The 12,454-nt window shown below is 44.9% G+C and overlaps 1 protein-coding gene across 6 annotated transcripts in view; it reads left to right on the top strand.

Annotated features, from left to right (window-relative positions):
* Positions 1–12,454, top strand: part of grip2a (glutamate receptor interacting protein 2a) — a 60,034-nt gene that overhangs the window by 11,321 nt on the left and 36,259 nt on the right. For all 6 annotated transcript variants that reach the window (XM_071348827.1, XM_071348828.1, XM_071348826.1 and 3 more), the window contains 5 exons: positions 110–196; positions 295–370; positions 1,106–1,251; positions 5,658–5,805; positions 5,997–6,166. In XM_071348827.1, coding sequence (XP_071204928.1) covers positions 110–196; positions 295–370; positions 1,106–1,251; positions 5,658–5,805; positions 5,997–6,166 — 627 coding nt within the window. The remainder of the gene's footprint in view (positions 1–109; positions 197–294; positions 371–1,105; positions 1,252–5,657; positions 5,806–5,996; positions 6,167–12,454) is intronic.

Here is a 12,454-nt window from a genome sequence, read left to right as displayed (position 1 = left end):
AACGAGAGGGGAAAAAAGCTAAGATAAAAGAATTCAAACTAGGGTTAAAACACTGAATGTGAATCATGAATGTGACAGTTGTTCTCTCTCTCCCCATCTCTGTTTTCAGTCCAGAATGCTCCCTCGGGTGTCATATCTAAGACCATAGAGGTGTGCCTATACAAGGAGGGTAACAGCTTTGGATTCGTCATGAGAGGTGGGCATCATTCAGTCTGCTAGAATGTACAGTGTGTATAATGAAGGGTGGCAGAGGATGAAAGATTGAACCTGATTGTGTGTGTTCTGCTTCTCTAGGAGGGTTCCATGAAGACTGGCACAGGTCTTGTCCTCTGGTAGTGACCTACGTACGGCCCGGGGGTCCTGCTGATAGGTAAAGACATGCATAGGTGTGTGTGTGTGCGCACGTGATTATTCCCTCATGAGTAATTTCACATGAGTAAGCGATTAAGAAGCTCTGGAATGCCTTGTTTTCAGTCAGTGTATATATCTGTGTGCAATCTGTACAGCTTGCTGGACCTGGTTTTCTCTTTGCCATTTGTTTCAATGGCAAATGCTATTGAAAAGATGTAGTGATGCGTGCCCCCCAGACCTATGGAAATGCAGTCATGCATTAATGTTATATCCACATTAACAGTATAAAGAGCAAGCTTCATCCTAAGGCTAGGGACTAGCTAGCTGAATGCTGTACTGCACTGTTTCTGTCCAGGATTTCTCAGAAGATTAAGGGCAACATACATTGTATATACATCATATAAATCAAACAGTGACATGTTGAGTGTACTGTACACCATGAGAGAATATATAGATATTATTTATGCTTATTCATTTATGTTCATTAATGTCCTGAGAGGTCAGAGGTAGAATCTATCTTTTACCAGAGAGAGGACATTGGGAGCTGTTTGGTGGCGAAAGATGACTGTACTGCAATGTCCAAAACAACCCCTTCTTCCCTTCTTAATGTTCCTCTATTCCTAGAGACAGCAAACAGAAAGATGGTGACCATGTGATGTGTCTGTGTGGACGGAGTGCCTGCATTCGATGCCCTCTCCTTCATGCACACTTACGGGTTAGTGTTCTCTCACCTCTCTCTTTGTCTCCCTATCAGAGAGGGCACACTGAAGGCTGGTGACCGCGTGCTGAGCGTGGATGGGATGCCCTTAAACCGAGAGAAGCACGCTGACGCCCTCACTATGCTGATGCAGTGTAGCCAGGAAGCCCTGTTCCTGATTGAGTATGACGTCTCCGTCATGGGTGAGCACACACATGCTGGTCGGAGGGGTATTATGTGAGAATACGGCAGGCAAGGCAACATCGCTCTGAGGGTAAATTATGCGCCCGTTCCACAAGAATGTATTAGAGCGAGTGTTCGTTGCTCACAAGCCGCCACTGGGGATTCACACGACTACAAAACATGTCAATACTTAGTAGGAATGGTACAGCAGGTACATACAATAAAACAATAAATACTCTACTGATTCTATTATAGAAGTCGGCTCTATACCATATGTAAGTAAGCCAAATCACCTGGAAGTTTAGGATAATTTTTTTTGTCTTTCATTTTGCATGTTACATAGAACGGTTTTATTCTTCTAAATGAAGCAAAAAAACTAAAACAGAGATCTAGGCTTTCATATACCCTAATTAGAACTAGTGCTTCACAGTCAGTCAGTCAGACAGTCAGTCAGACAGATGTTCCTGCCCCCTCACAGAAGGATGCAGAATGTTGAGGACCGAGGGTTTGCGTCAGTTTGGCTTGGTCAAATGTCAAATAACCCTTCAGTCTGTTCTCCTCCGATAAAAAAAATGATATACAGAAATACTTCATTTACATAAGTATTCACACCCCTGAGTCAATACTTTATAGAAGCACATTTGGCGGCGATTACAGCTATGAGTCTGAGAATATAGAGCTGGCGGGATTTTCCATGCACCGGCAGAACAGAGACGCTACCTCTGGTAAGACAAGGGGTGGGGGTGTGTGTATTTTTGTCAACAACAGCTGGTGCGAGGTATTAAAAGATGTCTCGAAGTATTGCTCTCCTGTGGTAGAGTACCTTATGATAAGCTGTCAACCGCACTATCTACCAAGAGAGTTCTCATCTGTATTATTCGTAGCGTCTATTTACCACCAAAAAGCGAAGCTGGCACTAAGACCGCTCTCAACCAACTCTATAAGGCCATAAGCAAAGAAAATGCTCACCCAGAAGCGGCGCTCCAAAGTGGCCGGGGACTTTAATGCAGGCAAACTTAAATCAGTTTTACCAAATTTTTATCAGCATGTCACATGTGCAACCAGGGGGAAAAAATCCTAGACCACCTTTACTCCACACACAGAGATGCATACAATGGTCTCCCCCGCCCTCCATTTGGCAAATCTGACCATAATTCTATCCTCCTGATTCCTGCTTACAAGCAAAAACTAAAGCAGGAAGTACCAGTGACTCACTCAATATGGAAGTGGTCAGATGACGCGGATGCTACACTACACACTGGAATATGTTCCGGGATTCATCCAATGCCATTGAGGAATACACCACCTCAGTCTTCAGCTTTATCAATAAGTGCATCGATGACGTCGTCCCCACAGTGACTGTACGTACATATCCCAACCAGAAGCCATGGATTACAGGCAACATCTGCATCGAGCTAAAGGCTAGAGCTGCCTCTTTCAAGGAGCGGAAGACTAATCCGGACGCTTATAAGAAATCCCGCTATGCCCTCAGACGAACCATCAAACAAGCAAAGCGTCAATACAGGATTAAGATTGAATCCTACTACACCGGCTCTGACGCTCGTCGGATGTGGCAGGGCTTGACAACTACTACGGACTACAAAGGGAAACCCAGACGCGAGCTGCCCAGTGACGCGAGCCTACCAGATGAGCTAAATGCCTTTTATGTTCGCTTCGAGGCAAGCAACACTGAAGCATGCACGAGAGCACCAGCTGTTCTGGATGACTGTGTGATAATGCTCTTGGTAACCGATGTGAACAAAACCTTTAAACAGGTCAACATTCACAAAGCCGGTGGGCCAGACGGATTACCAGGACGTGTATTCAAATCAAATGATTACCGCCCCGTAGCACTCATGTCGGTAGCCATGAAGTGCTTTGAAAGGCTGGTCATGGCTCACATCAACAGCATCCTCCCGGACACCCTAGACCCACTCCAATTCGCATACCGCCCCAACAGATCCACAGATGATGTAATCTCACTCCACACTGCCCTTTCTCACCTGGACTAAAGGAACACCTATGTGAGAATGCTGTTCATTCACTACAGCTCAGCGTTCGACACCATAGTGCCCATGAAGCTCATTACTAAGCTAAGGACTCTGGGACTAAACACCTCCCTCTGCAACTGGAGCCTGGACTTCCTGATGGGCCACCCCCAGGTGGTAAGAGTAGGCAACAACACGTCTGCAACGCTGATCTTTAACACTGGGGCCCGTCAGGGGTGTGTACTTAGTCCACTCCTGTATTCCCTGTTCACCCACGACTGCGGGGCCAAACACAACTCCAACACCATCATTAAGTTTGCTGACGACACAAGTGTGGTGCCAGGACAACAACCTCTCCCTCAATGTGAGTAAGACAAAGGAGCAGATCGTGGACTACAGGAAAAGGTGGGCCAAACAGGCCCCCATTAACATCGATGGGGCTGTAGTGGAGCGGGTCGAGAGTTTCAAGTTCCTTGGTGTCCACATCACCAACGAACTATCATGGTCCAAACGTACCAAGACAGTCATGAAGAGGGCACAACAAAATCTTTTCCCCCTCAGGAGACTGAAAAGATTTGTCATGGGTCCCCAGATCCTCAAAAGGTTCTATAGCTGCACCATCGAGAGCATCCTGACCGGTTGCATCACCGCTTGGTATGGCAACAGCTCGGCATCTGACCGTAGGCGCTACAGAGGGTAGTGCGATCGGCCCAGTACATCACTGGGGCCAAACTTCCTGCCATCCAGGACCTATATAATAGGCGGTGTCAGAGGAAAGCCCCGAAAATTGTCAGAGACTCCAGTCACCAAGTTATAGACTGTTTTCTCTGCTACCGCATGGCAAGCGGTACCGGAGCTAGGACCAAAAGGCTCCTCAACAGCTTTTATCCAATTCTTTCTAGTAGATTTTCCCAAGCTCTGTTAAGTAAGACCGGTGGTGAACAGCAATCTTCATGTCATTACACAGATTTTCAATGGGATTCAAATCTGGGCTTTGGCTGGGCCACTCAAGGACTTTCATATTCTTGTTCTGAAGGCATTCCAGCATTTCTTTGGCTATATGCTTGGGGTCATTGTCCTGTTGGAAGGTAAATCTTCGCCCAAGTCTAAGGTCATTTGCACTCTAAAGCAGGTTCTCATCAAGGATTTGCCTTTATTTGGCTCCATTCATTGTTCGCTTTATCCTTACCAGTTTCCCTGTCCCTGTCGCTGAAAAGCATTCCCATAGCATGATGCTGCCACCACCATGCTTCACGATAGGGATGGTGTTAGATGGGTGATGGGCTGTGCCTGGTTTTCTTCAGACTTAGCACTTTGCATTCAGGCCAAATAGTTGCATTTTTGTCTCATCAAACCACAGAATATTTTGCCTTATGCTCTCAGAGTCTTCCACGGGCCTTTTTTCAAACTCTGTTCATGCTGTCATGTACCTTTTTCTCAGGAGTGGCTTTCGTCTGCCCACTCTCCCGTAAAGCCCAGATTGGTGAAGTGCTGGAGAGACTGTTATCCATCCGGCAGGTTTTCCCATCTCAGCCAAGGAACTCTGTAGTTCGGTTAGAGTGGTCATTGGGTTCTTGGTCACCTCCCTGACCAAGGTCATTCTTGCCCTGTGGCTCAGTATAGTCAGACGGCCAGCTCTAGGCAGAGTCTAGGTTGTTCCATATTTTTTACATTTCCCAATGATGTTCTCTTGGAAATGTTCAATACTCTAGAAATTGTTTTATCCCCTTCCCCATATATACAGTACCAGTCACCTGGAATGCATTTCAATTAACAGGTGTGCCTTGTTAAAAGTTGTAAATCACTTGCTCCATGCCAGGGGGGGTTTACTGCCTAACTTCATCTGGTAAACAGAATACGCCCCTCAGGACAGCTGTAAGTCAGTGACAGGGTCTGGGACACTCCTCTGGCACGGTGACACTCCCCAGGCAGTACAAGGTTGGACTTGAGTCTCAGACAAGATATCAGACGAACTGACGTTTCACTGAGAGTTCCCAATCTAGTGTGCCTGATTTTCTCTGTTTCGCCCCTGGCTTCTAGTTCTGTCAATTCTCCGTTATCACTGGATAGCATGTCTCATACTGTATGTCATCAGCTGAGACAGCTTGACATCTGTGCTGCCGGAGTTAAATGTTAAGTGAGGTGGGTTGAGCTGAAGTAAATGGGAATATCCTTGTTTGGAATAAAGTGGGAAAACATCATTAACAAACCAAATGTCCCCTGAAATAAAATAATGGGGTCTTCAATTTAGAGAGAGGAGATAATGAATACAAAGTAAATGTGGAAATTATAATTATAACATTTCTTAAGTACTCAGACACTGATTTCATCACTGTACTGTAGTGACCTTATTATCCCAACATCAAGCAACCTCATCAATTCACTACAGTACTATGGATATTCCACGCTAATGCCGTGTATGTCTGTCTGTCTCTCAGAGTCTGTGCAGCAGGCCTCTGGCCCCCTGCTGGTGGAGATAGTGAAGTGTCCTGCAGCCAGCCTGGGTGTCAGCCTGGCTACTGCAGTGTACAGGAACAAGCAGGTCATCATCATTGACAAAATCAAACAGGCCAGTGTGGTGGAGAGGTGAGCCAAGCCTCCTGTCACATACAATGTCAAACTTTTTTACTTGCATACCAAAGAGATCATACTGTATTTTGCATGAAAATAGCTTTATCCTAAATGTAATATGCTTTTCTACTTTCAAATCCCTCTCTGTCTGTCCCTTTCCTACCCCTCTCTCTCTCTCTCTCTCTCTCTCTCTCTCTCTCTCTCAGGTGTGGGGCATTGCATATAGGTGATCTTCTCCTGTGTATAGATGGGACCAGTACTGAGCACTGTTCCCTGATGGAGGCCACACAGCTGTTGGCCCAAACCTCTGACGTTGTTAAATTGGAGATCCTGCCAGCCAATCAGAGCAGACTTCCCATGAGACCTCAAGACACAGGTCTTTATATTTTTATTTATTTAACCTTTATTTAAGTAGTCAAGTCAGTTAAGAACAAATTCTTATTTACAATGACGGCCTACCAAAAGGCAAAAGGCCTCCTGCGGGGACGGGGGCTGGGATAAAAAAAAATATATATAGGACAAAACACACATAATGACAAGAGAGACTACACAACACTACATAAAGAGAGACCTAAGACATCAACATAGCATGGCAGGAACACATTACAACAACACAACATGGCAGCAGCACAACATGGTAGCAGCACAAAACATGGTACAAACATTATTGGGCACAGACAACAGCACAAAGGGCAAGAAGGTAGAGACAACAATACATCACGCAAAGCAGACACAACTGTCAGTAAGAGCCTTTGAGTGAAGAGATAAAAATGTCCAGTTGGAGTGTTTTTTGCAGCTCGTTCCAGTCGCTAGCTGCAGAGAACTGAAAAGAGAAGGGACTCAGAGATGTGTGTGCTTTGGGGACCTCTAACAGAATGTGACTGTCAGAACGGGTGTTGTATGTGGAGGACGAGGGCTGCAGTAGATATCTCAGATAAAGTGTAATGAGGCCTAAGAGGGTTTTATAAATAAGCATCCACCAGTGGGTCTTGGATGGGTGTACAGAGATGACCAGTTTACAGAGGTATAGAGTGCAGTGATGTGTCCAAAAGGAGCATTGGTGGCAAATCTGATGGCCGAATGGCAAAGAACATCTAGCCTGCCGATCTATAAATTACGTCTCATTAATCTAGCATGGGTAGGATGGTCATCTGAATCAGGGTTAGTTTGGCACCTGCGGCTTTGATATGTGCTGAGAGAAGGACAGTGTACCGTCTAGCCATACTCCCAAGTACTTGTATGAGGTGACTACCTCAAGCTCCAAACCCTCAGAGGTAGTAATCACACCGGTGGGGGAGAGGGGCAGTATCCCAACACTCTCCAAGGCGTCCTCTCCTCCCCTCTTCACAGTCCTTTGTTTATGCAATGTTTAGGTAGTTTTCTAGCTAGTAAGATGGCACCAACAGATATGGCAGCTCTGCTTCTAGTTCCTAAGCAACTTTGCAGTATTTCAGTTTTTTGTGTGTTATTTCTTACATTATTAGCCCAGAAATGTTTTTGTGTTATTACATACAGCCAGAAATAACTTTTGGATATCAGAGCGGCGGTAACTCACCAGCATTATGGACAGGAATATGACTTTCCAGAATTGGATCCTTTGTTCGTACCACCCAGGGCAATTGAACTTATTCTAGAGGCTGCTCCGGCAGAGAAGAGGTATTCGAAGTGGACTTCTAGTCCGACTCAGGAGGCATGCATACCATCCACCGCTTCTGAGTATATTTCTTGCTAATGTTCAGTCTCTGGATAATAAAGTATTTTCTTTTTTATTCATTTTATTTCATCGTTATTTAACTAGGCAATCAGAACAAATACTTATTTACAATGACGGCCTACACCAGCCAAACCCGGACGATGCTGGGCCAATTGTGCGCCGCCCTATGGGACTCCCAATCACGGTCGATTGTGATACAACCTTGAATCAAACCAGGGTGTCTGTAGTGATGCCTCAAGTACTGAGATGCAGTGCCTTAGACCGCTGCGCCACTCGGGAGCCCAGGGCGAGGATCTCCTTCAGAGAGACATCAGGGATTGTAACATACTCTGTTTCACGGAAACATGGCTCTCTTGGGATATACTGTCCCCGTCCATTCAGCCATCTGGGTTCTCAGTACATCGCGCAGACAGGAATAAAGAACTCTCCAGGAAGAAGAAAGGCGGGGTTGTATGTTTCATGATTAACCCATATGGTGTGTTTGTGATAACATACAGAAACTCAAGTCCTCTTTTTCACCCAACTTAGAAAATCTCACAATCAAATGCCGACCGTATTACCTCCCAAGACAATTTTCTACGAATATAGTCACAGCCGTGTATATTCCCCCTCAAGCCAATACCATGACGGCCCTCAAAGAACTACACTGGACTTTATGCAGACTGGAAACCACATATCTTGAGGCCGCATTTATTGTAGCTAGGAATTTCAACACAGCAAATTTGAGGAAAACACTACCAAAGTTCTAACAACACATTGACTCGCGCTGGTAAAACATTGGACCACTGCTACTCAACTTTTCGAAATGCCTACAAGGCCCTCCCCCACCATCTCTTCAGCAAATCTGACCACGACTCCATTTTGCTCCTCCCTTCCTATAGGCAGAAACTTAAACAGGAAGTACCCGTGCTAAGGTCTATTCAATGCTGGTCTGACCAATCGGAATCCATGCTTCAAAATTGTTTTGATCACGTGGACTGAGATATGTTCCAGGTAGCCTCTGAGAATAACATCAACGAATACACGGATATGGTGACTGAGTTCATCAGGAAGTGGATAGGAGATGTTGTAGCCACTGTGACTATTAAAACCTACCCAAACCAGAAACCGTGGATAGATGGCAGCATTCGCGCAAAACTGAAAGCACAAACCACCGCATCTAACCATGGCAAGGTTACTGGGTATATGGCTGAATACAAACAGTGTAGTTATTCCCTCCGTAAGGCAATCAAACAGGCAAAACGTCAGTATATGTCACATCCGTCAAAGGGAGGAGACCAAGGCGCAGCGTGATTGGAATACATTCTTCTTTTATTCAAACGAAGAACACTTAAACAAACTAACAAAACAACAAAACGAACGTGAAGCTATAAACAATTAGTGTTGACATGCAACTACACATAGACAACTACCCACAAATACAGGTGGGAAAAGGCAACCTAAGTATGGTTCTCAATCAGAGACAACGATAGACAGCTGCCTTTGATTGAGAACCACACCCGGCCAAACACACAGAAATACAAATCATAGAAAAAGGAACATAGAATGCCCACCCAAATCACACCCTGACCAAACCAAAATAGAGACATAAAAAGCTCTCTACGGTCAGGGCGTGACAGTATAGAGACAAAGTGGAGTTGCAATTCAACGGCTCAGACACGAGACGTATGTGGCAGGGCCTACAGACAATCACGGACTACCACGGACTACTTCTCCAACCTCAGGAGGCTGAAGAAATTTAGCTTGCCCCCTAAAACCCTCACAAACTTTTAAAGATGCACAATTGAGAGCATCCTGTTGGGCTGTATCACCGCAACCGCAGGGCTCTCCAGAGTGTGGTGCAGTCTGCCCAACGCATCACCGGGGGCAAACTACCTGCCCTCCAGGACACTTATAGCACCTAATGTCACAGGAAGGCCAAAAAGATCATTAAGCACATCAACCACCCTAGCCACGACCTGTTCACCCCGCTATCATCCAGAAGGCGAAGTCAGTACAGGTGCATCAAAGCTGGGACCGAGACACTGAAAAACAGCTTCTATCTTAAGGTCATCAGACTGTTAAATAGCCATCACTAGCTGGCTTCTACCGGATTACGCAACCCTGCACCTTAGAGGCTGCTGCCCTATATACAGTGGGGAGAACAAGTATTTGATACACTGCCGATTTTGCAGGTTTTCCTACTTACAAAGCATGTAGAGGTCTGTCATTTTTATCATAGGTACACTTCAACTGTGAGAGACGGAATCTAAAACAAAAATCCAGAAAATCACATTGTATGATTTTTAAGTAATTAATTAGCATTTTATTGCATGACATAAGTATTTGATACATCAGAAAAGCAGAACTTAATATTTAGTACAGAAACCTTTGTTTGCAATTACAGAGATCATACGTTTCCTGTAGTTCTTGACCAGGTTTGCACACACTGCAGCAGGGATTTTGGCCCACTCCTCCATACAGACCTTCTCCAGATCCTTCAGGTTTCGGGGCTGTCGCTGGGCAATACGGACTTTCAGCTCCCTCCAAAGATTTTCTATTGGGTTCAGGTCTGGAGACTGGCTAGGCCACTCCGGGACCTTGAGATGCTTCTTACGGAGCCACTCCTTAGTTGCCCTGGCTGTGTGTTGCGGGTCGTTGTCATGCTGGAAGACCCAGCCACGACCCATCTTCAATGCTCTTACTGAGGGAAGGAGGTTGTTGGCCAAGATCTCGCGATACATGGCCCCATCCATCCTCCCCTCAATACGGTGCAGTCGTCCTGTCCCCTTTGCAGAAAAGCATCCCCAAAGAATGATGTTTCCACCTCCATGCTTCACGATTGGGATGGTGTTCTTGGGGCTGTACTCATCCTTCTTCTTCCTCCAAACACGGCCAGTGGAGTTTAGACCAAAAAGCTCTATTTTTGTCTCATCAGACCACATGACCTTCACCCATTCCTCCTCTGGATCATCCAGATGGTCATTGGCAAACTTCAGACGGGCCTGGACATGCGCTGGCTTGAGCAGGGGGACCTTGCGTGCGCTGCAGTATTTTAATCCATGACGGCGTAATGTGTTACTAATGGTTTTCTTTGAGACTGTGGTCCCAGCTCTCTTCAGGTCATTGACCAGGTCCTGCCGTGTAGTTCTGGGCTGATCCCTCACCTTCCTCATGATCATTGATGCCCCACGAGGTGAGATCTTGCATGGAGCCCCAGACCGAGGGTGATTGACCGTCATCTTGAACTTCTTCCATTTTCTAATAATTGCGCCAACAGTTGTTGCCTTCTCACCAAGCTGCTTGCCTATTGTCCTGTAGCCCATCCCAGCCTTGTCCAGGTCTACAATTTTATCCCTGATGTCCTTACACAGCTTTCTGGTCTTGGCCATTGTGGAGAGGTTGGAGTCTGTTTGATTGAGTGTGTGGACAGGTGTCTTTTATACAGGTAATGAGTTCAAACAGGTGCAGTTAATACAGGTAATGAGTGGAGAACAGGAGGGCTTCTTAAAGTAAAACTAACAGGTCTGTGAGAGCCGGAATTCTTACTGGTTGGTAGGTGATCAAATACTTATGTCATGCAATAAAATGCAAATTAATTACTTAAAAATCATACAATGTGATTTTCTGGATTTTTGTTTTAGATTCCGCCTCTCACAGTTGAAGTGTACCTATGATAAAAATTACAGACCTCTACATGCTTTGTAAGTAGGAAAACCTGCAAAATCGGCAGTGTATCAAATACTTGTTCTCCCCACTGTACATAGACTTGAAATCACTGGCGACTTTAATAATGGAACACTAGTCACTTTAATAATGTTTAAATAATGTTTACATACTGCTTTACTCATCTCATACATATATAATGTATTTTATTCTACTGTATGTTAGTCAGTGCCATGCTGACATTGCTCAATCTAATATTTATATCATTCTTAATTCCATTCATTGACTTTTATATTTGTGTGTATTGTTGTGAATCATGTTTAGATGCTACTGCACTGTTAGATGCTACTGCACTGTTAGATGCTACTGCACTGTTAGATGCTACTGCACTGTTAGATGCTACTGCACTGTTGAAGCTAGGAACACAAGCATTTAGCTACATCCGCAATCACATCTGCTAAATATGTGTATGTGACAAATACAATTTGATTTGATTTGCATATGTAACCCAGTAGAAAAACATCAGATACACTTTGTTTTAAGCATATTCACACCCCTACATAGTTCCCTCTGCTGCTGTAAAGGGATTGCAGAGGGTGAGCTGCCTCCTCCCGTATGCTGTGAATCACTTAAGTGTGGAGAGGGCTGGAGGCTACGAGCTCTGCACCCTGGGGTAGACCGCAGGCCTTTTATGCATCCCGACAAGCTACACACACACACACACACACACACACACACACACACACACACACACACACACACACACACACACACACACACACACACACACACACACACACACACACACACACGTAAGAATTAACAGGTAGAAAGGAACACCTAACAGCTGATTGACAGAGCCTTTGGTCAGAGGTTGTTTCTTAGTATGTGAGGTTGGGAAAGATTGTGAAGCCTGAAGTGTGGTACAACTACGCTGTGTCTTAGTGTCAACTACAGTGGCTTAGTCTTATCTGCGGTGGGCGTCTCAGCATTAGAATATGGATCTTATGGCTAAGTCATTATATTATGGAGACACCCACTTCCCAATGGAGTTGGATTACATATTGTTATCTGTCATCGTGAACATGGATTATCATATTGCACTGTATCACACTAATGTATGTACTCAAGATAGTGAAAAGAAAGTGTTTCAGTTAGGTTTTTATTTGTGCCTAGAAAATTACTGTAATTTTTCATGTCCTTCTAAATTGGATTAGATGTAGATTCATTATTGAAATTAAATGCCACAACGATGAGATTATATTTTAATGATATGTTCCCTTTGGGTATTAGACATGATCATAA

The sequence above is a fragment of the Salvelinus alpinus genome, chromosome 17 (assembly GCF_045679555.1).
Source record: "Salvelinus alpinus chromosome 17, SLU_Salpinus.1, whole genome shotgun sequence".
NCBI lineage: Eukaryota > Metazoa > Chordata > Actinopteri > Salmoniformes > Salmonidae > Salvelinus > Salvelinus alpinus.
The sequence above is the reverse complement of the archived record's forward strand: the minus strand, read 5'-3'. Positions and strand labels throughout refer to the sequence as shown.